This window comes from Penicillium arizonense, assembly GCF_001773325.1.
Source record: "Penicillium arizonense strain CBS 141311 chromosome Unknown PENARI_contig004, whole genome shotgun sequence".
NCBI lineage: Eukaryota > Fungi > Ascomycota > Eurotiomycetes > Eurotiales > Aspergillaceae > Penicillium > Penicillium arizonense.
The window spans coordinates 1,021,341-1,046,256 of NW_019173281.1; the positions used below are offsets into that span (position 1 = coordinate 1,021,341).

Genomic DNA, 24,916 nt, shown 5'->3' on the forward strand with positions numbered 1-24,916 from the left:
AACACTTTATCGCACTTGAAGACTATAGCTTCCAAAAGAAGAAAAAAAAAAAAAATTACAAAGCAACTCATACGAGAGACGCTACTCAAATCCGAACATTCGAACTCCAATTTTAGCCATCCAACGAAATTGGGGTTTCCAGGGTCCGGCCCCAACTACCGGAGCCAAGAGCTGTCAGCCTCAACGCAATGGGTGTTGTAGAGCCATAGTCGTCATTGGTGAGCTATGAACAATCTGGGGCCAAAGGTGGTGCCAGATGATCAAAATGGTATTTTGGAGGAGCCGAGCGACGAGGGCCCTGCGTCTTGTTATAGCGGGGTTTCATGCGGCTGGACGAAACATAGCCTCACTAGTGTCCATCCCCACGTTACAAAGGAATGGGAGTGAAATTATTATTATATCACGATACAGTACAGTAAAGCACCGGGTCCTCCACGGCTTTGATTCTTCCAGCTCATCGGCGATTTGTGCAGTCCAAATAGGAAGGCATCGATAAATTACGCAGAAACGGGTCTATGAGGTTAGAATCCCACCAAACCTGATGGTGTCATGTTCAAGTCAGGTTTTAGTTTTCTGATCTTTAACCCATTCGCGTCCCATCTTCGTTTGCAATTTCCACCTGTTTGGGGGACTTAATATATAGAATAATCCCAGTATGTATCATTCGGGCTCAATCGTCCATAGTTTGGCGTAACTGCACGCATTGCCTCAAACAATCTAGTCTCGTTATTTCTTATACGTAAGGATTGTGAGGTGCATTGATAAAAGGGCTAATTGAATCGCCAGCCAACTGTCAACCGTGAATCACAAGATCAGTTGATACGTTTTTGCGGCTCAAGGCTAAAGAAAAGCACATTAGTGGAAAGGCGTTGGTGGCCTAACCCCGCAAATATTGATCATAAGGCCCATTTGATCGACGGATCCAAGTGGCTCAGGTATCTCAAATCTTTCGGTCAAACCATTTGGCTCTAGGGGAGAGCCGAGAACTTTTGTGCCCGGTTAGGCTCTTCATTTTGGTTAGACCCTAAGAAGGTGCGGAGAAGGAGAAGGGAGAAAAGCTTTCACTATCCAGGTCGTGAATACACGAGGTTTCTTCCATCGCTGGCCAAGCCTGAGACAAGCTTTGCGGCTGTGTCGATCGGGGTCAGTGCGCTACTTTCTATTTTGGAAAACGGTTAGTCCCTTAACAGCCTCAACCCGCGGCTCCCTTCATTGCTTGAGCCTACGTTAAGAATATTTTTAACTCTGAGGCAATTGTGGACAGGCTCACTCTGTCCGTCGATCGCAAGACTGCCTTGCTCGCAGTATGTATCTGGTTTAGATACGTCTCATTCATACAGTAAAGTATTTTCAAATGTGAAATTGATTCCGATGCTACAGCTTTGCATTATGTCAAAGAAGCCTCATATCACAGCACCACGACAAAAGCCACACTTTTAGTTGCTACAACCAATATATAGAGATAACAGTTGAGGCGGCTGAGTTCATTTGTAAATAACTAAAGGATGCAGTATAGAAAGGAAGGTGATACGCAGAGTCCGCATGGGTTGATAATGTCACGTCTGACCTTGCTGACAACAGAAACTACTCTAGGGTCCCGGTGGCCAATTTCTGATCTAGTAAGCAACAAGCCATTTAGATATAGATCGTTCAGATCTTATGGGGGTAGGCAGCCGGCTAAGGTACACTTGAGGCCGGGGCAGCAACGTCGTTCTGCCGTTTTATCACAGGCTTTCCATTGTTCGAGACATGCCTGTTATTGTTATGTTTTGTCAATGCAAGGAACAATAGGCTATATAGTGAAAAACCTACTCTTTTCTCCAGGCCGCCACTGCCCTTCTTTGGCTCGCAGGTACCCCCAGCACAGTAATAATTAGGGCAACAAGGAGCATAGTGTGGCTCCCCACAAGAGTCAGGCCATTGACTGCATCCCTATGTTGTTTCAACGGTGTAAGCAGGCCCAATTAAAAAGATCTGGTGAAAGAATGGAATATTCACCTTCGCACTTATCTTATTCGGCTCATTCGCCTGCTGAAAATCAGGCATAGCGAGAGCTGAGCCGACAAAAATAGCAAGCAGGAGGTTAGAGAACTGCATTTTTTCTTCCTTTGGTTGATGACTTGATGGTTGTAATTCCTTTGATAGTTCGTTTCTTGATAGTGGAATTCTTCGATGGAGGAGGTATTGACAGGGTATTTAGAAGGGCTTTGTTCTCGCTTTAGGCGTCCAGGAGCATCTATCCTTGGCCCCAGGATGAACTTTAGGAAATCCGACACAACATTCCACGTCATCACCACGCTCGGAGCGCCTCTCAATGACTGTGCGATGAAGAGAAGCATGTAAACAGCACCGATCCCTCTCAGCACCGCCTACCTAGGTGGCCTAAATCCAACCGCTTCGTGGGCGTTCTTGTGGAATAATAGTCATTATGACGGTGATGCATAAGTTCTCGATGCTGGGTGAGAAGTCTATAAACACCTGGTGCCCCTTCTTGATTATGGGCTGGCAATAATCCAAATCAAAGCAATCCAAGAACAATACCGCAATATCGCAATATCCATCATGAAGTTCAACGTTATCCTTGGCTGTATCTTTGCCCTAGCCGGCATTGCTGCCGCCGTCCCTGGTCCCCACTGCATCAACCGGGCTGATCCAGATAGGTAAGACGCTATCCGCACGTTTAATACTATAGTTTGCAGTACCTGAGGCTAAAACCTCCCAACAGAGGAATCGGAAATTGGTGTGAGTGCAACGGGGGTGCTTGTTATGAACCCGCCCCGAAAACGGACTGCCACCCACCTTCGGACCACAAGATCAAGTGTCCTCCGTGATTTATGTTCCTTGGGATATTTTGCGATTCTTCTCAAATTTTGAAGGATTTGAGAGAATTTATATGTTTGAGAGTCTTGAGGAAATCCTGTTTCGCCTTGAATATAACTCTGATGCACATGTTTGACCATCTCCCGTAAATGTAAACCAAATTTTCTGGAAAGAAAAATCACTAAATACACTTCGTAACCTAAAATTTCTCCCAATAGTCCTAACAATTAAAGCGATACCTTGATGTAATTCTTTTACCAAAGCAGAGCCGGCGAATGACATGGTTGGGCTCCGAACATTGTTTGGCTCCGGTAGACCTGATGAGAACAATTAAGAAAGTCGGTGTGCAGATATTGCTGCGAGCCGCCATCGGTTAGAGTCCTCTGGGTACCTGTTGCTACTGTGCTTGCGGTAGGTTAAGCAGAGGGGCTGAAGAAAACTTGAGTAACGAAGAACGGTGGGTAATCCCTCGCATAAAACGGGAGAATTTTGCTCCTTTAAAAGGTTTAAAAAGAAATAAGTACTTAAACGAGTCTAGCACATAGCGATTATTTGTACTTAATACTACCTAGTATCCTAAGAGATATAAAGTATAAGCAGTTTCATCCCTGGCCACTGACAGGGATCTTTGTCCTAGTCTTCGAGTGGGCATGGGCTCAGAATAAAAGGCCCCATAGGGCAGTCGTTCTTCGGTACAGTGTATCGTGAACCAAACGAGCAGGGAGCCCAAGCAATCAACCTGTCTATATAGTCGCAGATAAGGTCATAGCTAGTCCATATCCTTATCTTTCCCTCATTATCCCGTATTCTCTTCATCGCTGATCCGAGTGTCGGCCGAGTTGATAACGCAAGATTGCTATATACTCACAGATCATCTCAACACCGTCTCTCGATAATGCTAGAATATGTTGCGAGAGATCTCACAAAATTACTATGAACCCACAAGAGGAAAGCCTGCGCAGAACGTACCCGAAGGTCAAGTGCGATAAGGCTTGCCGTGTCACTGATTGTTTTCTTGGCGGGCTTCGGAGGTTTAAGGTCCAAAGGTATATGGAGGTTAGTGTAATACCTGGAACTCTCATACACAATATACTAGTTCAAAATCATCGTGCTCATATCTCAACTTATTGCTCGGCCGACTGCGGCCGAAACCAGATCCGTCATGATTGGAGATAGGGGTTTCCCGGCAGAAATGCAGATGATTTAAATAACGTGCAATAAGTAGAGCTACAGATTCGAAGGATTTTTGCGCTGTGTTGCAAAATGTATTACCAAATCTGTGCTCTCGCTCTCCTAACCGTATTTCTCCCCGCGGTACCAGCAGCGATACTCGCAGCACCAACCCTAATGATCAATGGAGTCACATTCCAAACTCGAGCGCACTGGATGCGCCAAGCAAACGAGGCATTGAGTCAACTGAGTGGATCACCATGTCCCTTCGCAGCCTTCGGAACAGCTATAGTAAACCACACGGGCTCGGATAAAGGCGAACTAATTTGTTTGGGGATAAATGAGAACGGGAAGACAGGAAATCCCTCGCTACACGGTCCGATCATAATCGAATCAATCCTCACTCACAAGGAACCATACTAACACGAGATATGCATATGGTGCTACAGGCGAAATCGCAGCTATCAAGAACTGCACTGCCGTTCTAACCGACCCGCATGGAAAATTCCGCCTGACCGCATCCGAGGCACAAGCTGCATTCGTTGATTTGACCTTGTATACCAATGCTGAAAGTTGTCCGATGGTATGTGGAATACGGCATATATGACGAGGTTGGGTATCCTACTAGGGCTAACGAAGATATAAAGTGCGCCTCTGCGATTCGATGGGCAGGCTTCCGAGAATATGTCTATGGATCGTCAATCGACACGCTCATTCAGAAAGGCTGGGGGCAGATTCGGATCTCTTCCGCGGACGTTTTTGAGGCTTCTTACGACCTTCCGAGTCAGTCGCGTCTGATGGGCGATGTCCTTGCTAACGAGACCGATCCTTATTTCTTGTGGCAATTTGATCCATCTTACCCATGTCCTCATGGCTGTTCGCGTACCAAAGATGGATCGAGCTGCCGGGGTCCTTCTGGTTAGGTCTCAATATCGTGGGTTTCTTTTCGGTTTGGCGCAGCCTGGTTTTGGTTAGTTCTATGGGTATTTCATGGCTAGATGTATACGAAATCAAACAGAAATCAGTCTGTATATAATTCGCCGGTTCACAATTTAGAGGGTTATCTGATATGGACTTTCCCTCAGGAAATCATCGGGTTCCGTAGCGAGTTCCATCAATTAGCCATGGGAGCCATTGAGCTCTTGCGCAATTCTTTGAGCACTGTCAACAGTAGCCTGTCCATTCTGGAGCAGAGATCTCAGTTCATTTGCCAATGCAGGTGCCCGTTCCGCCTCCGGTATTTCTCCTTCATCCGCCACCACGGCGTGGAAATCTATCATAATGCCTTCTACCTGCTTATCAATTTCTTCCTGCAGTGATTTAAAGCTTTCAGTCATGACCCGTTCGTAGACGTCTTTAGCATGCGCAGAGTATTTGGAAAAGAGCCTGGAATTTCTCAAATGGTCATCCATGTGATTCTTTCGGCGTTTATCACAGCCTGGCCCTGATATATGGTAAATAAGAAGATAATGTTTTGCCAGATGTATCTCCACATACCTGACTCCTGGTTACAGGCGATGTAGGCTGGCTTCATGAGAATGGAGATGAATGAATCGGTGTGGTGCTCTAGCATGTCTCGCTTTGTATTTCTGAGAAATTGTCAGAATCGTGGCTGAATTTCAGGGTCCGTTGAGGACTGCCATACTGCGTTCTCGAGATAAACCTTTGGATCTCATTCTTGATGTGTGTGTTGATAGTCTCTCGTCTATGCCGCATGCTGAGAAGGATGTTTTGCAGGGCGTGGGGTGCAAGATGCTGATGCCCTGGAGAAAAAAGAAGAAGTCAAAATAAGGGACTGAGGCGTAATTATCAGAACAAAACATTACCATGGATATCCTGAAGCAGCCTTTCAAATGACATGTTGACCTGCCCAGGCAGAGTTTCAATTTGCGACTCCAGCCATTCCAGTATTCTTTCCCATACGGGATCCAAGTCTTCGTAGCTTTGCTGCACGAATTGCTCGTTCCAGGGGCGTTCATTTGGATGTGACTCGGTACTCCAGGACCCATAGTGGAGACAGAATACAGCGTATGAGTGTACGTGCCACTGGAACATCGGTTAGTGAGGTGCGACATCTTTCAAGTTCATCGGTCAAGAAGAGGTGAGAATTACCCCTATCCACTGCCGACTGACTTCGAGGCTTTTCTCTTTCCACTGCGCGCGAGAATTCTCTATTGTATGAAGTTGTTAGGGCTAGCAAAGGAAAAGCGAGGTGGTTTCGCTTACCGATACATGGGATAATGGAAGTATGAAAGAGCACTTTCAAGGTTTGAAACATGCAGGAAACATGTGCCTGCGATGATTGAAAATCCTATTGACTATCAGAAAGTGCTCTGCGTCTCTTGATAACGAAGTCTGGGCCATTCAAGGCATTCCTGTTTCTGAGCATACCCGACGAAGAGCCTCTTGAGACTGATTTAGAACACGGCGGAGGGCGGCAGCCTTTTCTGCAGTGACAGGATCTGTCCCAGACAACGCCCATTGGCGAATAGAGCCCATCATCGCCGGGACTTCGTCCTCCAGGAACGCAGTTGTTGCACGCATTTGAGCTTCCGCTGGGACTAGCTGACAATAGCGGCGGAGCTCTCGTATACCAGTCAGGTCGAGGTATCTATCTGCCTGGGTCGGATCGCCGGCCCGAAGCTCAGAGTATAGTTCATTGCCAACACAGAATACTCTGACGCCTTCATACCTTCTGGCAAGCTCGCGTGAAACATTGAGGTTTCGCCGATTGATCAAGAAACGTGTGACGCTGAATTGAAGTCAGTGTTAACAACCGCTTCCATTAAATAGGAGGACATAATCTCACTCGAATTTCAATTTCACTATTTTGTCACTGTCCTGGAGTCAACATGGGTCACAGCAACGAGGGAATGACATACTCACCTGAGCTCCAACTCTTCGAGTCCCCATTTGAGCCGATCATCGCCCTCCGATTTCATTCTTTGCGACTTAGCCTTTATGTGTCGGGCCTTGACTTTTTCGACTTCCTTGTTCATTTCCCGGACACGCCGTCCGTCTGGCCCCTCCTCACGGGAGGCCTCTTCGGCTGAAACATTCTACCCTCGCCGTCAGAAGAAGCTACTGTGCGAGATTAGTGGCATTATACATACTTCTGAATTCGTGCAAATGATTCTTCGTGGCTGATCCCTTTTACATCTTCTCATGATGTCTCCCACAGACTCGTCGGATCCAGCTCGTGAAATATTTGCCACAATAAAGACCTCATCGCATTGATGAGCAAGATATCTTTCAGTTGCTCGCACTCTTGCAAAGTTAAGATCTCGGAGACCTGTAGCTCGTTAGTCAAGATTAATAGACTGATATTGATACACTATCAACGCATACCCGGCAAATCAGTCAAAACCAAACCGGTTCTCAAAATAGGCGAACTGAGGTATACCCTGCAAGAACATCAGATAACAGCTCGTTGATTAGTACTATGCTTCACGAACCTAATCAACTTGATAAAGGGCCACAGTGCGGGGCCACCGTTCCCTGGATCATCAGCAGCAAGCTGGTCCAGAATAGATTTACATTCTTCAATGTCACCGGCAATGACTGAGTATTCGAGTGCATCAGACCCGCCCTGTCGGTATGTTAAGCCGGCGTATGCCCATCGCTCTAACTGCGCAAGGAGATCAAAGCGTGCGCCATCAGCCTCATTTGATAAGAACTCAATTGTAAGTCTTGGTTGAGTTTTGAATAGCGATTGAAGTGTTTCCCATGCTTTAGCAGCTGCGTCTTGGCATTTTCGTTGTTCATCGCTCGTCTGAAGCTCCCTATATAGCGAACGGACGTAGAACTGTCTGAAGTCCAGCAGGAGATGCTCAAGTAACTCTCTCATTTCCTCTGGGTTCATAAATTCTGCTTCGATGGTGAATGGACCGGTGTGATCGTCATTAGTGTGGCGGAACTCTGTCACCACATAGGTGCAGGCAGCACCCTCCCTGCTCTGAAATTATGTGTTAGTGAAAATGCATTCAGAAACAAGGGTGATAAGAGCACATACGGATCGTGCGATTTTCTGGTCGAGAAGTGAGTTGATTAAGGAACTCTTGCCTGTAACAACGTTAGACGAAGGAATCGAAAAGATGAGAAGACGCAGAAAATCCCATACCGACTCCAGAGTCTCCGATGAATCCCACAGTTCGTGTCTCTGGATATTCAAATTTGCTCATCTTTTCGGTACGCTTCCATAGCGTGTGTAGGCTCGTCGATTGATCTTGTGTCAACTCCGAAACGTGCATCGTGCTGGCAAGACTGGCTAAGTGGTGTTTAACATCTTTCAGTCCATCCTGAAGCCGACCGTTGTAGATCGGGGCTGGGGGGAGAGTTTCGTCGCGTATATCATTTGATATTATCTCAGTCTCACCACTATCGTCCTGAGAGGTGCCAGCCTCTGAAGCATTGTCACTAGCCACTGGAAAAGCTCCAGGAATTTGTATGTCTTCGGTATTCAAGGATGCTGGTCCAGATTGCGGGCCTGAGTTATTCGATCCCCTACCAGCTTGGCTGATATTATATGATCGGGAGGCGCTTCCTCGAGTGTTTCGCCTCGGACGGCAAGGATGTATGGGTCTTGGCCTTGGACTTGGGGAAGCATTGTGTTGATCTGCATATGTGAATTGCGAGCGACCGGGACTCAGTCGTGAGCTTGGTGAGCTACGTCGAGAAGTAGTTTCTGATGATGTTTGACCGAGTTGTAGGTCTTGGAAAAGGAATAACGGAGGTTGGGCTGTTGACAGGCTCCTGGGTACGCTCGAAGCTTGCTGAAAAGTAAAAACGCTCTCACTGCCACTGCCATCTTGAGAGGATGATGGTGTGGGATTCCTCACAGACTCAGAGGCCGTCGAGAAGGTGCTCCCCGAAGAAGGGACACTCATTTTGCTTGAGCTGGGTTGAGTCGTTTGAAAAACGCGTCCGTTGGATCTTGCGGTCTATTAAAAGCATTCCTTGAGATAAGATCAGCATTCCCCTGGCGCCTAGTCTCAGCACCTGTAACAATGGTATGGGTCACTCGCCCCTCTTGCTGCAAGGTGCTGCGCCATCGTTGGTGAAGCTTTTAGTCGCAGATCAACAACCTTCGTTTACTTTAGGGCTTCACCTGAACGTGCTCTTTGTCTCTTCCTCAAACAAATTAGACCCGATTGCCATGTTTTTTGGTTGTTGGCACGGTGAAATTATGCCAGAATCAATCTTGTGGATTTGATGGTCCCTGATGCCATTTTTGGCCCCCACGAGTTAGCGCGCGCGCGTGCCTTATATCCCTGTACAAAATGTGCGCGAACCCATAAGTGTATCGCTAGTAGCCAATAAATCCCATGAAGCTGAGAACACGATGTACTTTTGTCGTCTACAGACCCCCAGGTAAGAGGGGTAACCCGAAACAAATTGGATTGTCTCATTGAGGGTTCCTGGGTGACTAATATCGGACTATGCTTGACGTCAAACGTATAGAAGTAAAGACCAGAGAAGGAGGAGACAGTTTGGAAAACCGAAAGCCTCCAATATCAAGCCTTTGCTGCATCATTCAAATAGACTGAAAAGTTGTTAGCAGTTAATGGAGACAGTTTAGACTAATAAATGAGATATAAATCCTATTACCACAAAGTACGTCAATCGGCTCGACAAGATTGTAGTGATACTATTACATACTTCACTTGTTAATCGGGTTCTAAAACGCTTTTCGCACGCAAATGGCGACAGGGTCTCCGTCACCTAGATGACTATCCCAGATTTCTCGTAACAATTTTGCTGTCAGGTAACGACATAGAATATTTCCAGCCAAGTGAGTACGGTCCCAGCTCTAGGTCACCGAGTTTCTCCAGTTCCGCGTGGCTTTAGTCAGACGATCAAGCCTTCCTGCATAGAAAAGAAATACGTCCTCACCTTCCAGTCCGATTCAGCTGACGCCCATTCTACATCGAACTCCCGCAGTAGCTGTGGCACAATCTTACCCATTTCTGATCCTGAGCCCAGGACCCTAGATCGCTCGCCATGTGTGAGATGAGTTGTGTCATGCTGCTAAGGAGAAATCCAATGCCGGAGAAAAGGGCACCGCTAGGGCTGCAGAAGGATGATTGTACTTCCCGGTCGTTAAAATGGTCCCTTACATTCCAGGGTCTCAGCTGCAGTAGCCCCTCAGAAGGATTCCTAGCCCTAGCACTACGTCTTGACCGACATTCACAAATCCAACTGGGCAATGATTCAGTCGAATTTGAAAGTAGCCAGGGTTCCTATCAAGAGTATACGTAAAGAAATTACCACTGCGGAGTAATTAGCTGTAATTCAAGTGGATGTGCCACGTTTCGGTTTTAGGAGTTTGATGCGCAGAATCTCTGAGGCTCCTGCAAGGGGGAGGAGGTGGGGAGTCCATGTATATCTTTTGGAAGCTCAGTTCACGCCGGGGTCCCCACCAAGGACCCCTCCTAGGGTAAGATATCTGCCAATGCAAGTATCAATGCCATTGATCTAACATAAATTACTATGACCAAACAATATTTCCTTCAAACCCTGGCATTCCCTTCCACTCTTCTTCCTCAAGGTGCCTGCCGGTACTCAGCTCAGTGACGATTTGCTGGACACCAAAACCATTCTTCAATTTTTCCTTGACATGTGCAGCTTGTAGGACACGTGTAATTGGTTTCTTCATGCACCGCTGAGGATTCCGTATTCCCACTTCTTCACCCCTTCCATTTCCCATACCTAGTCTCGTAATGCTTCCAATGTAATCGGGATTGCGAATTGGATCTAACTCCAAGCTTTCAGCACCACTGACAAAAACATCAATCACAAAGGACCGTTTGAGACAGGAAACGGAAGAAAACACGATGTATGGAACGGTTTCATGTCCCTGGCATGCATCTGTTGTGCTCAAGGGCTTGATTGTTGACAATGAAAAAGCTGTGCCACCTTGTGACACAGCTGCTGTTTCAAAGCGCAATTGAGAAATCGGGAGAAAGTCGGGAACTGATGGCAACGCGTAACGATACTTCAAGGCGGGAGTCTGTTTTGCCATGTCGCCTAGAGTTGTGTAGACGTATTCGCGAGGGTCATCATATTCCAACCCCGTTCCATTGTCAACAAAAGGACGAAGAGGAAAGTTGGATGAGAATTGGCGTGCAGGATTAATCCGAAGATACATCTCAGCAATACGGTCCATGTTTGCATGGTAGCTGAGAAAAATGGGATCGAATGCTGTATAGGAATTGTCGGCCTGATATTAACAGTTAACACAGATAAAATCCTTGTCAATTCCACTGGATTGACTGCTTACCATGTCGGGTCCTATCCAGCCGTGAAAGTTATCATGCACTTGCTCAAATAGACCGTCGAAGAATTTGCGGCTGGCTTCAGGATAAAGATTATCCGGCTGGTTTTCTGAAAAGTCTGGTATATTAGCCCAGGGATATCCATGAGCCTCTTGCAAAGAGAATTCCGGCTGGGCAAAAGCATGCGCGATTTGCTGCTGATACTGGTTGAAGAGATGAATCTTCTTTGACCATAAAGGATTGCTGCGACCCTCAACAAGCTCTGGAGAGCGTTCGACGTACTCAGAAGTGCCTAACCTGTTCTTTCCATTTAGAGAAAGTGCGTACTTCAAGGGATTTTTGCGTTGCTCTCCATTTGAATGGGTATAGACATCATCTAAGAAGATCGATGGCAGACCGGCGTAAGGTGAACTTGGGTCTCCTGTTCCGACTGCAAAGCCATTCCAGTAAGGAATAGGGAAGTCAATAAGCTCCTCCACATATATCAGATAAGCTCGGTGCCAGAAAACGAAAGCCTCCTGGTAGTGCAAGCACCATTCAGCATCTGCAAAGTAAATCAGTATCAGACCCCCTTCACGAAAACTTTCAAAACGCACGCAGCAATCCCAGCTCCTGCCATTTAGAATCCTTCAATCCGACTTGAAGTACATCATCCAACTTTTCGCGGTATGCCTGAATTTCAGATGGACTGAGACTGAAGATGTCTTTCCTGACCCTTGTATTTATTTGCGTATGATTTGGAGCTTTTATCAGTTCCTGATATTGGATCGGATCGGCGAACGAGCGTCTAAAGCCTTGATTTGCCCATAGGCGTAAAGTCTCCAAAGCTTCGTCGGGCCAATAGTGGTTTTGGTTTTTCGTGATTGGCATGGAGCGAGAGCGTAGATGTTGATAAATGGTAAGGATGTTTTGTTGGACAGACTCCATACTCGAAAGATCAAGATGCATGTGTGCAGGGCGGGAGGGACTGTACTCTTGCATCTGGGATATCCAATGGGCCCCAACGGACTTAGGATCGGAGTCGATTGATGTCCAGTATGGCTCACTAAACAACGCTCTAACTTCGGCATCCCAGGTTGGATGGCGAGGAATGGGTGGCTGTTTGCTCCGGGTTGAACCTCTGATTTCGTGATACCGACAGGCCGCCATTTTCTTAAAGTTGGTGACTTCCACAAATAAGATGGTCCTTGAGATTCAGTAGAGACACAATGTTTGTAAGTGCTTTGCAACATGGAGAAATCTGCCGTGGACTTTATAGAACTTCTGTGGATCTGGATCTCAACCTATGCGCATCCTATAACCATAGTACCCCAACAACTTCTTGCGAAGAAGCAGAATCCAACAAATCAAACGCATAAGACCTATCATATGCCTACGTCCATTCGCTCGAGCTGATTATACATGATAAACCATTGCGCGACAATTTCAATGAGCCAAAATATTCATCTCCGGTTAACTTCTCTTCTCGGTTAGAAAGCGGGAAAGAGGTAAGAAATTGCATTCCACCAAATACCAGAAGCCGAAAGCTAATATTATTTGCCACATTTTGCTGTTGACCTTGCAATAATCTGCCAAGGATCCAACACGTCCACTTACCGAGCCCCACGTCAAGCAACTTCCTATTAAGGTCGTATAGATTATGTTTGCATCTTCAGGGCGTATTTCTGCTAAGACAAATAAGAGGATAACCTCGAGGGAGCCAACATTTTATTTCTTTCTTCTGCAAAGGTCCGCTCTAATTGATGCAAACTTCTCCGTCTCTTTGATCATACTACATTATTGCAGTCAAAATGTGTCAGGACGAAACCAAGCTGAATGGCTGGTCCAGCATGCCTGCTGATGCTGGCATGATATTTGGCGACAGACCTTTCATCAACGAGCCAGGTCCCATCTCAGTCAATGAAATTAAGTTCCCAGTCGATGATCCTGTGGTGGCCAAAGCCTCCGACTATGCTAAGGCCGTCCTCCATCCCGAGACATTTAACCATTCCATGCGGGTTTACTATTACGGTGTGTACCTAGAATGGCGCAATCCACTATTGATAATTCTATTCGGTGAGCGCTGATAGTCCATGAAGGAATGGCAATTACCAAGCAACAGTTTCCCAAGCATGCTGCCGACCTCAATCCCGCCACTTGGGCGTTGACCTGCTTGCTGCACGATCTCGGCACCGCAGAGGAGAATCTCACTGCGACTCGGATGTCATTTGATATCTACGGTGGTATCAAGGCGTTGAATGTCCTTATGGGCTTTGGCGCAACTTCTGATCAGGCTGAAGCTGTCGCTGAAGCCATCATTCGACACGAGGATATGGGTGTTGACGGAACCATCACCTACATTGGCCAGCTTATTCAGTTAGCTACTACCTACGACAATACAGGTGTACACCCTCATGTCAAGGACTTTGAAAAATTGGTCCATGACGTGACACGCACCCAAATTAACGAGTCATTCCCACGATTGAAGTGGTCGAACTTCTTCTCTGGCATCATTCGAAAAGAGGAGGCTATCAAGCCATGGTGTCATTCGACGCATCTTGTCAATTTTGACAAGGAAATTGAAGCCAACACTCTCATGAAGCAGTGGGAGTAAATTTGTTACACAAGCAATATATTGCTATGTTGCACCATCCACCCTAGACATTCAAATATCAACCTAAATCGACATGTGTTACAATCTCATACTGCTTGAGAAAAGCGACCAGTAGATCAAACCATTTCCCTTGGGTGTCTTTCATCAAAATTTTAGTAACTTGCCTATAACATTGACATCCTAGATGGATGGTAGACGACTCGCTTTCAGTTTGACTTGAAGATTCCCCTTTCCTTTCTTTCTTTCTTTCTTTCTTTTTTTTTTTTTTTTTTNNNTTTGGAACTAGTACTGTACACGTAGGTTCGTTCACATTCGGTCCTTCGCACTTTCCTGTATAGATGGATCGATCTTCCCAAGAACCCGCATATCCATGTCGAAAGATTCAAGCCTGACAAAATACATGTATTCCAGTCACTAAGTTAACGTTAATATTTTAAGTGTTGGGCCCCACTACCACCAACTTCCTAACACGATTTAGTGGATGATCCAATGAAGATAGCATCTAAAAACAACATGCTAATAACTCCATGTAACTATTGATGAAAAATGGCTCATACTGCGTCCTCTAGCGGGGCCTTACATACTTGTGGAAATTATTTGTTACTAATTGTTACATCTGATCACTGCTTCGCTGTAGCAACAGACGATGTCTCTCTCGATAACATCCTTAAATGGAACTGCGGGGGCCAAGGGCTACCGATGGTAATTAAGTGAAGGGAACTGTCTATTCCAAGTTGCCACCTGCATACTTTCTTCGCAATACCAAATAATAATAATAATAAAAACTTAATTTCAGACTCACTAGTTTGCATACCGTCAATTCTAAGATGGTACATGAGTCAAATAGAAAAGTTTTATTCATATTTATTTGTCCGAATGGCGTTAGCATTGTATTCTCTCTCCTTTTCGTTCCATCCTTGTCATCCGGAGCCACCACTACTGCTGACAACCCAGATATTCCCTATTCTGATAGCAGCCCTTTGTACCCAATGCCGGCCTTAACGATGACCAGCTCCAGCTACGAACCCGATGTGCACAGCCTGTGGATGAGACGCCGAAGATGTAATTTAAAGATTGATCTTGCCGAAGAGAAAACAGGGGCTGCGAAAACCTATACCTCGGGAGATCTCATTGAAGGCGTTGCCAGCATCACCTGTGATTGCGATACACTTTTTGACGAAATCCAAATAGTGCTTGAAGGTTCACGATCCAATAAAGTCAATACGAGATGATTGGAGACTAACCAAGTCCAGGCCTGTCAAACACAACGCTCGAACGGACACCATATCCTGGCCAAACAGGTTGCAAAAAGACCTTTCTTGCTATGCGCTACCCAGTCAACCACCCCAAGGTAAAGGTTTTTGAACAAGGTCGCTCGTATCCGTTTCCGTTCACATTTATTTTTCCTGATCGACTGCTCCCTCATGTTTGTTATCATTCGATGAGAAGCACTCTAGTACAACAGCATCATACTGCGCCTCCTCCAACGTTAGGGGACCATATTTTATCTGGAAGTGCCGAAAGTCCGAGAGATGATATGACACCTGGAATGTGTCAAATCTCGTATCATATTCGTGTTGCTATAACCAAAAGGCCATCATCAAATGATCATGGATTTCAGTACGCCACACAAAGAAACCTCCGCATTATTCCAAGTGTGGAAGATGATCCAATCCCCGAGGAATTGGGTGCCGCGTGTTACTGCATGCAACTGGAAACGGAGGTGAAGCGAGGCTTGTTCAGCGGGAAATTGGGAAGACTGACCTTGAGCTCAGCTCTCCCCAAGCCTGTTCACCTAGATCCTCGCCAATGCATGGCAACAAACGAGGTTAGCACTACGGTGGCCCTGAAACTCAGATTCGACCCTCAGGGCGATCAACAACCACCACGACTGGAACGGATGGACACCAAGTTGAAAGCACATACATTCTTTACCGCAGTTCCCTGGTCTGATTTTCCCCACTTGTCGGAAGACAGAACGTATCCGAAACACAGCTCCGGTGATTACACCGAGTCAATGCGGCTTTCCACTAGGTCTATCACATCGGTCCGGTGGGAGAAATGTTTCGTGGCAGATTCGATCTCAATTGTTCAGGGGCCCGTAGCCCTAACCAACCACGGGTTATCTTCCAGCAACACTTATTATACTGCAAGTATAATAGTTCCAATCACTCTCCCAAAATCGAAGGCCTTTCCTCCTACCTTCCATTCGTGTCTTGTGTCTCGCATATATTCGCTCGATATCGCACTGTCATACTGCAATTCAAATCCTACACTTCTGCATGCGACTCTTTCGCTGCGAGTTCCTCTTTTGATTAAGTGTCATCCGAGAGTTGAGTTCTTACGCATTCTGCCAAAAGTCACTTCGTTGCAATCGATACTGGACGAGCCCCTGGACTCAACCGAGGCTTCCCCTCCATACTACGCCTAGGTGTACCAGTGCCATGCAACAATTTCACACACGCGAGTCCCCGCTCATTGAAGAGAAAAAGTTTGAATCACAATAGCTTGAAAGAGGGGAGGTAATACCGCTAAATACCGGTTTACAATTGAGGGAAGAGTGACTCTTTTTTGCGGCGTCGATAATATCTGTTTAGATCAAGGGCGAGCACTTGACACAATCATCTTATTATCTATCCAATTCTATTGACGTGACTCCGCATCACTACTTATATATGATCATATCAAATTCCCCTATACATGGCAGGGCAACCCTAAAACCCTAAGAGTATCATGGACCACATAATCACGCGTTACGCTCTACGTCCGGAGGTATATAGAAGGAAATATGGTCAAGATCATGCCAGGAAAGTAATATAATTGAAAGGGGACGAGATAAATTCACACGCATTAATACACAATCATTAGGTAATTGACATGACAAAAGCGTCAGCATGGGGGCATCAACCGGGCATCGCTGGACTGATCATGGGTAAAGGATACAAAACAACATATAGCGCCTAACCATGCGCCGAGAATAAGGATCATCAAACCGCCAAAACGGGATGAGCTACCAAGTCCAAGCTACCGACCCAGTCGGCGAGGAGTTGTTATAGGCCACTCTTTTGTTCAAGGTGTAACCCAAAGGCAAAATGGAAAAGACACTACCCTTAATATTTGGCAGTGATAGCACCCCCGCGGCACCAAGTGCCAGCAGCAACGGAGCCCATGAAGACCGGACGGCCGTAGTTGCACAAGGCGAATGACATGCCATCAGGAGAGCAGAGGATCTCGCCAGAGGTGCAAGTCCATTGACCAACGTAAGAGCTGAACTGGTTGTTGGTGGAGGCCTCGGTGGAGAGGGTACGGGCACCACCAGTGGCAGTGGCAGTACCGAAAGAAGAGGCAATCTTGGACATCTTCTTGTCGGTGCTGGTAGCGTCCTCGGTGGCACTGGTATTGTTTTTGGCGGTGCTGGTAGCGTTCTTGGTGGTGCTGGTCTTGTTTTTGGTGGTGCTGGTAGCGTTCTTAGTGGTGTTGGACTCGTCATCGCCGAGGAAGGGAGCAGTGCCAGAGCACTTGTAGCCCTTTCCATCAGCCTTGCCGAGAACATTGGGACCGGGCTTGGGGAAGTTGACGGGCTCGCCCTCGATGGTGACACACTTGCCAGCCTGATCGACGTTGGCGATGAACATGTCAGGGAGGCTGTCGTAGCTGGTATCGGCAGCCTTGCTTTGTTTCGTGTGGTCCTTAGGCTTGGTTTGATCCGTAGGTTTGGCCTGATCTGTAGTCTTGGCCTGATCCGTAGGCTTCGTGTGATCCTTCGGCTTGATCTGTCCCTTAGCCAGAGCCTTACCCTTAGCGATCGCTGACTTAATTTTGTCAGCAGGACTGCCATCAGCAGCCATCTCGGGCATGTTCCTGGAAATAGCCTTCTCCTCGGAGTCGTTTGTGTCATTGGCAGCACGGCCACCGGAGCCACCGATGTTGACCATGGCACAGTTCATGTACATCTCGCGGTTGCCGACCTTGTTGAACCAGGTCCAGGCAAAGAGGGCTTCACCAGTAGGGGCATCGGAGGGAATATCAAAATTGTACTTCTTGGCGATGGGGCAGTCTCCTTCAATAGACTGGATGACCTTGAAGGTCTTACCCTGATCGTAGGTCAGGGAAAGCTGACATGAGCCACCGTCATGGGTGGCACTGCCCTCGAGCTCCATCTCCTGGGATGAACCCGGCGCCCAGGTATCGACGGCATTGAATTCATCCTTGGCGTAGCCTTTGCATGGGTAGTCACTACCGGAGCTTGATAGAGGGTTGGTATATGAGTAGTCCTTCTCGCCTTTGGCGTCCTTGTTCAAGGGACTGCGGATGGGGTAGGGCTTGCTCAGCTGCATGTGAGCAGAGACTGTGGAGGCCAAAAGGCCGGAGAGGATGAATGTGCCCTTCATTGTGATTGAAGTGTTTTCTGTTGGCCAGTTAGTCTCCTGTTGGTGGTGCCTTCAATTCCAATGTGGCAACAGCTAGCATCGGAAAGAGCGAGTTACTCACAGTGTCTTAGGTATATAGAAGGTTCATCAAAAATAGATACTAAACACTTAACCACCAGGGTTAATTTGCAAAGAGTACAGAGCTTGGGTTGGGAAAAGTCTGGGTGGTCGACAAATAGTATAAATACACGCTCAGTGGACGGTCGCTCGGTGGACGGTAACATTCTTTGGACCTATTGAGAGGAATGGCAGACGCCATCGTGTTATGGTCTTAGCCCATGCGCTGACGGACAAGCAATGACCCCCGCGACGTGAAGAATGCTGCCAAACAATTCATACTTCACATGTACTTCACCAGCTGGATGATGGCGCACTCTCTCTATTCACTGATACTCGAGCGCAACAGTTAAATCATCTTCCCCAATCTATAATCCATATCGTGATTGTATCATGAATTAGGTGTGTATGATGGATACATTCCAATAATGCAGTTTGGTCCTCAGACACTAAACATATCAAACCCCGGTTGAGGGCGACCACCTGGGCACTCAGGGGCAATGGATTGCACATCGAACAAGCTGAGGGATCAATTATGAAAAGCAATCACTGCCTTCATTCCAAGCCGGGCCAAGTTCCCCAGGAACCCAACAATGATGTCAGGGGTACTAAAAACGGCCGCGTCACTATAGCCGTGTACTCGGCAGACAAGTGCCGCCCAACCTTCATTCATTCTGTTCCGTCCAATCGTGGAGTATGTGATCCATCCGGTTTGGGTCTCTAACTTGGACCTGGCGGAAGCCCTAGGGGGTTGGCCCCTCAACCCCTGTTCTACCCCTGCATACCTATTCAGGGCACCAATTATATCGCTCGAATCCAAGGGCTTTGTTTACATTTTCGAGGTGGCTCGGGGCTTTCCTGTCATTGTCCTGCAGGGAAAGCTTGGTGCTGCGTGGTTAATGAGATGTGATGCGATGCTGTGGGGTTCTGCGCATGGCTCGACGTATGGACCGACTAGCCAATAGCTTGCAAACAGAAATGGCTTTAATGGCTGAATTCTTTGATATCAAAGTAAAGGAAGTAGATTCTATGTTGTTTAAGTCAATTGACACTCGTTATATACATTGATGCGAAAGTATATATTTACACCCAGAACATACGACAGCTGTTGTCCCACGCCGCGTCAACCACTTCTTCTATAGCAATACCTTTCAATCCAGCCACGACTAATCCAACACGCTCCATAGTACAACTCTCATTGCGAGTCTTGACCATCTGCCCCAGAATAAACTTGTTGTGCTTCCGACTCGCAGGCAAAGGCCTCGCAGATTCCAAGTAACCCGCAATTTTCGGATCATTACCCAAGACCTCACACCACGGCGCATCAGTCTCAAGCTGTAACCTATCCAATGGAATATGTTTAACCATATCCAATTGTTCATCGGTCCGGAACGAAACACCATTGACACTGATTTCCAACCCAAGCTCCACAAGCTGCAGCATCTCCTCCTTCGTCCCAGCAAAGGAATGCACAAGTCCACCCTTGGGCAACCTCCCGAGATAAGGCCGAATAATAGTGATAAAATCATCGGCAGACTCACGGACATGCAAGAAAAGCGGTAATTGAAAATGAATCGCCAACTCCAACTGTTCCCGGAAAGCACGCTGCTGCGTCTCTTTATCGGCGCGGTTGAGGTACTCATAATCCAACCCAATTTCACCAAATGCAGCCAAAGGCGAAGGAGACTCAGCGAGGAGTGATTCGCCCAACTGCTTTAGCTCATTGAGATACTGCGACTCGGGCTGTTCGTAGATCTCGGCGGCATGGTAGGGATGCACGCCAAGTGTCATTTTACACATTGTGGGGAACGCCCTCACTGCTTGTAGATTTTGTTTCGCTCCTTGGAGAGTCATGGTTGTGAGCATTAATTTTTCGCAGTTGTATTCTTTGGCTCGTTTGAGGACTTCGCCGAAGTCGGCTTCATGGTATTGTTTTCCTCGGTAGATGCCTTGGAATTGGTCTGCGGTGAATGTGACCGCTACCTGGTGTGTTTTAGTGGAAAATTATGTGTTGATGGGCTGGGTTACTTACATAGAAGAATTTCATGGTGGTTTTCCTTGACTGGTAGGTTGAAGAGCAGCGGAAAAAGATGCCTGAAAAGTTGAGTAGTGTCTTCAGCTTTCTTGGCGGGTTGACCATCTAACACAATAGTAATTTCCGCGCCGATATGAGGATCTGTGCTTGGCAGATCACAATTGGCTTGTGTGCACTTTTGAATGAACGAAATGACGGAAATTTCCATGTAAAAGTCCACAGAGGATTCCATTCAAATATAGACTCAGTCCGGGTACATGTACCCGATGTCGGCAGAGTGGTGGGGCTTATATATTTGGCTCCGATGAACCTCACATTTCATTATTATTATATTTTGACAGACATGTCCTTCCTCATCGGAGATAGCAACGGCCATGGAGAACCATCTGTGACCTTTATCTCTCCGATCTCCCCCGAGGCAGTTCCCGCGAGCACACCAGTCCCAATGATTCCACCATCACTAGCCTCACGTAAGAAGACACTCTTGCCTCCTGCTTGTGGACCAGCGCGAAGTATGAGACGATCGATATATCTTTGCACGTTTTCCTTGTAATGGGGATAATGTTGAATCACTCCACCGGAAAAGGCCACGGCGAGTTCTTCCGGGCCGCTGTTCCAACCGGGAGAGCCTGAGCCTGTCTGTTCAGCGTCTTTAGTTTCCATTTTCTTTTGTACCCCGCTTGCATCTTTGGATACATCCTTGCACAGCTTGACTTCTTTGATACAATCTAGAAGACCAACAACAGCGGCTGCAACCAATGAAGCAGCTCGGTCGTGCACAGCCAATGCGATGGCGCGGATATCGCGAGCATATTCAGGTGTCCAACTCCAATCGCTTTCAGGTGGTGGCTGGAGTTTTTGAGAAAGCTTGTCTGCCAATGATTCGTCGGGCAAGGAAGAGGCAACAACCAGTGAGAGAAATTCCGTTGAAATGGAATATGGCTCAATCAACGTCACTGGTAACATAGAGCGCTGTATTCCCAGGACTCTGTGGAAATAGTCATAGCAGATTATCCGAACCAACTCGCCAGTATACCCACCTCCGACCATATATTCTAGTGGCTGGAAACCCGGTCGTTTGGAATGCTGGTCCAGTTCATGGTCCCATTTATTTCGAATCCGCAGCTCATCGAAGGGAGCTGCTGCCGTGGAAAGAGTCCACTCGGTAGAGATGAGCGTCTCTTTGGCGTCGGGGTATTTCTCTCGAATATTTTGTGTTTTTGATTCATGAAGATCAGAAATCTTCATTGGAGCAGTAGCGTTGCATCCAGCGCCTACAATAAGCCCCATGACAACACGGGTATTGGGCAACGAAGGGATTGAATATGCCAATGACGCAAGAGTCGCGGTCGTGTCATTGATCATGACAGCGATTTTTAATTTAGGCAGAGAAAACAACCTGCGTCGTTTCGCAGGCATGGGCTCAACATCGCCGTGAGAGGTATACGTGTGGCGCTCGTATCCATTCAGCAATGCTTGGCGGAGGTTGAGGTCTGAGCTTAGAGAAAAGCCTTTGCCAGTTGGCATCAAGATAGCTTCATCGAGAGTGTTTTGTCTATAAGATATTAGCCAGAGAAAGCAACAACGGAACAGGGTGTTGATACTTTATAGGTAGACAGAGGGAAATACCCGTCGTTATTTGGTCAAGACTTTCTTCATTTGGATTGGCAAGTCGATCGGCCACAACCTCGGCAATACAGTCACCGATCCAGGTGAACAAGTCCAAGGAATGGTCTTTTCGTAGATGGTCTTCGATAGGCCAGGCCTTCTCTAGCGTTCGTCGAACGCGAGCATGCCCTTCGACTTGTTTATCTCCCAAGAGATCAATAAAGGCTACTCGTAGATAAGATAGACCAACATAGACACCGAGGTAGCGTCCAGTTTCATGACCTGTGGGGAGGCGGGTGATGGGCGTTGGAATGAAGTGTTCAGTAGATTCCAAGGCCAGTTTCGTGTAAGATGTTGATAGTCGACAGGACAAGTCAGACAAGGTTTCGATTCCAACCTGGAGGGGTTGCAGGAACTCATTCAGATTTGGCTTTACTGTTGCAGGTTGCTGCACAGTTGAGCTGGCCATATTGATCTGGGAAATGACCTAGAATATCTTGAAAGTTGCTTTGGTGGCCAATTTATGGCCTAGGATGTTAAAGAGAGATGCTTGCTGACGAAAATATGCCAAGAGGCCGCTAGAAAGGGTAGAATACTACCACGTGACCTTCATGCAACGGTGTTTTTATACTTTGGTTTTGTGTTTATTTTCATGATTCAGGGGGAGTTTCAGATTGTCTTTGTGATGATTCAATGCGATCAACTTGGTGGAGAGTTGGCTCTAATCGCTGGGTATAACCACTGACCAAGCCCAAGCTACCAACTTCCCGGCCTTAGCATTCCAAGATTAAGCTGACAGGCGTCACGTATACATGTTTGCTCTTTTTATTGAAATTGTTTTGTCGACTTTTAATAAATATTTTGGTTATTTCATGCTATGTATATTAAAGTCTTGCTGTTGCATGTCCAATGACCGTGTTTAAATTGATATAGTTCCTCACTCAAATTCAGGGTTGGACTACGGAGAGGAGACATATATTTGAAGGTATATAGATATGACTATTGAACACGAAGGTATACCATTGGCAATCATATTGCCATTCAATATAGGCCACGAGGTTACATTGGCCCTCAATACTTTCCCCGCAACAAATAATACGCCCCACACTTGCGGACTCTACTGAACTTGAGTCATTCTCTCTACAAATTCACTTATATCCCCAATGAGTAGAGAAAGCTCAAGTTCAAGGTCCTGGTCTGATCAAAATGTCGAATCCCAAGATCCACATGAAGCCAGTTCGGAGGAAGACAACCCACCGTTGCATGCAGTGAATGTCGCGCCCAGATGGAATGAATCAAGAACCACAATATGGAAAGTGACAGCTACATTCTGGTGTGCGTTCGTGATGGGGTCGAATGATGCAGCTTATGGAGCGATAATTCCTTATGTTTGTGTTACTGTCCAGTGCGCCGCAGAGCAAACTAACGAAGTATGAACAATTAAGCTCGAGACATACTATCGCAAAAACTACACCATTATCTCCTTGGTATTCCTCTCACCGTTCGTCGGCTATACCATATCTGCAATCCTCAGCAACATGATCCACCAGCACCTCGGCAGACGAGGGATCACTATTATCGCGCCGAGCTGCCACTTGCTAGCTTTTGCGGTCATATCTGTTCATCCGCCATTCCCGGTGCTTGTGGTTATGTATGTGCTTGTTGGCTTGGGCAGTGGATTCCATAATGCAGCATGGAACGTCTGGATCGGAAACATGGCAAACTCGCATGAGGTGCTTGGATTCTTTCATGGGTTCTACGGCATCGGTGCTACAGTTAGTCCTCTTGTTGCCACGAGTTTGATCACGAAGGCAGGATGGGAGTGGTACTCTTACTACTATCTGATGGTACTTCACTTTCCTTTCTCATACACCCAGAAAAGGTGAACTAACATGGAATATTAGACCGGAGCAGCTGCTATAGCGCTGGTATATGCCGCCAGTGCCTTCTGGGCCGAAACAGGCGAAAGATATCAACTTGAGAATCCGAGTATTCCTGGCAGGGAGGGAGGAGCATTTTCTCAGACACGCATATCACTCACATACAAGGTCACCTGGATCTGTGCCGTATTCCTCTTCCTCTACGGCGGTATCGAGGTGGCAATCGGTGGCTGGATTGTCGTTTTCATGACCAACGTCCGCCATGGAGGCGCCTTCGCATCCGGAATGGCAGAAACAGGCTTCTGGTTGGGTATCACAATCGGTCGATTCGTACTAGGCTTTGTCTCGCCTCGAATCGGAGAAAAGCTGTCGATTGCTATATACCTCCTGCTTGCCATCACTCTCGAGCTTGTCTTTTGGCTTGTGCCAGAATTCATTGTGTCGGCGGTTGCAGTGGCATTTGTTGGATTCTTCATGGGAACGATCTTTCCTGGAGTTGTGATTGTGATGACTCGTTTGCTTCCGCGGAATCTTCATGTTGCGGCTATTGGTTTTGCGGCGGCTTTCTCTATGGGTGGTGGTGCGGTGTTCCCTTTCATGATTGGTGCTATTGCTCAGGCTAAAGGTGTTGTGGTGTTGCAGCCTATTTTGCTTGCGATGCTGGCTGTGTCTTTGGGCATTTGGGCAATGCTTTTCCGGCTTCCTCGTGAGATCTCTCACCAAGTTTGATTGGAGGGAACGAGAGGAGGAAAGATTGGGTTGAAGAATAGCCGTACCTATCCCTGTGTAGTATAATTGGGCCTTCATTTGTCGCAACTGTCCCTCCAACGGTCGACATAGGTACTCTCTTGTATAGATTTATAACAAATGGCCTTTAGGCCTGTCTGAGGCATCAATGATATCATTGCAGAGACATAAAGAGATTTGATTTGGACACAAGACCCGATTATGCACGACATTGATCAATGCGACAAAGTGTCAGGGATGATGAGCGTGTATACTCGGGATCCAGAACAGATCATATTGGGCGGTGATGCAACGCGTTAGCG

The 24,916-nt window shown here is 46.9% G+C and overlaps 6 protein-coding genes across 6 annotated transcripts; 3 read left to right on the forward strand and 3 right to left on the reverse strand.

Annotated features, from left to right (window-relative positions):
* Positions 1–2,562: 2,562 nt before the first annotated feature.
* On the forward strand, positions 2,563–4,913 carry PENARI_c004G04142 (uncharacterized protein; the record flags this gene model as incomplete). Its single annotated transcript, XM_022629070.1, has 3 exons — positions 2,563–2,660; positions 4,420–4,573; positions 4,638–4,913. The coding sequence occupies 3 exons, from the start codon at positions 2,563–2,565 to the stop codon at positions 4,911–4,913; spliced, it is 528 nt and encodes a 175-aa protein (XP_022491022.1).
* A 195-nt stretch (positions 4,914–5,108) lies between these two features.
* PENARI_c004G08480 (uncharacterized protein) lies at positions 5,109–12,413 on the reverse strand (the record flags this gene model as incomplete). The annotated part of the gene is made up of 16 exons (XM_022629289.1): positions 5,109–5,434; positions 5,488–5,579; positions 5,636–5,753; positions 5,817–6,036; positions 6,103–6,161; positions 6,217–6,301; positions 6,382–6,742; positions 6,877–7,049; positions 7,104–7,282; positions 7,339–7,394; positions 7,446–7,945; positions 8,003–8,052; positions 8,111–8,413; positions 10,699–11,209; positions 11,270–11,808; positions 11,861–12,413. 16 exons carry the CDS (start codon positions 12,411–12,413, stop codon positions 5,109–5,111), a joined length of 4,125 nt encoding a protein of 1,374 aa, XP_022491225.1.
* Positions 12,414–13,054: 641 nt separating this feature from the next.
* Positions 13,055–13,857, forward strand: PENARI_c004G07990 (uncharacterized protein; the record flags this gene model as incomplete). Its single annotated transcript, XM_022629267.1, has 2 exons — positions 13,055–13,274; positions 13,343–13,857. 2 exons carry the CDS (start codon positions 13,055–13,057, stop codon positions 13,855–13,857), a joined length of 735 nt encoding a protein of 244 aa, XP_022490681.1.
* A 3,110-nt stretch (positions 13,858–16,967) lies between these two features.
* On the reverse strand, positions 16,968–18,248 carry PENARI_c004G04181 (putative extracellular protein; the record flags this gene model as incomplete). Its single annotated transcript, XM_022629072.1, has 1 exon — positions 16,968–18,248. One exon carries the CDS (start codon positions 18,246–18,248, stop codon positions 16,968–16,970), a length of 1,281 nt encoding a protein of 426 aa, XP_022490871.1.
* Positions 18,249–19,427: 1,179 nt separating this feature from the next.
* Positions 19,428–22,456, reverse strand: PENARI_c004G12269 (uncharacterized protein; the record flags this gene model as incomplete). The annotated part of the gene is made up of 4 exons (XM_022629503.1): positions 19,428–20,327; positions 20,377–20,438; positions 20,817–21,934; positions 21,984–22,456. The coding sequence occupies 4 exons, from the start codon at positions 22,454–22,456 to the stop codon at positions 19,428–19,430; spliced, it is 2,553 nt and encodes an 850-aa protein (XP_022491228.1).
* Positions 22,457–23,333: 877 nt separating this feature from the next.
* Positions 23,334–24,596, forward strand: PENARI_c004G03125 (MFS transporter; the record flags this gene model as incomplete). The annotated part of the gene is made up of 3 exons (XM_022629017.1): positions 23,334–23,375; positions 23,433–23,834; positions 23,892–24,596. The coding sequence occupies 3 exons, from the start codon at positions 23,334–23,336 to the stop codon at positions 24,594–24,596; spliced, it is 1,149 nt and encodes a 382-aa protein (XP_022490739.1).
* Between the last annotated feature and the right edge of the window lie 320 nt (positions 24,597–24,916).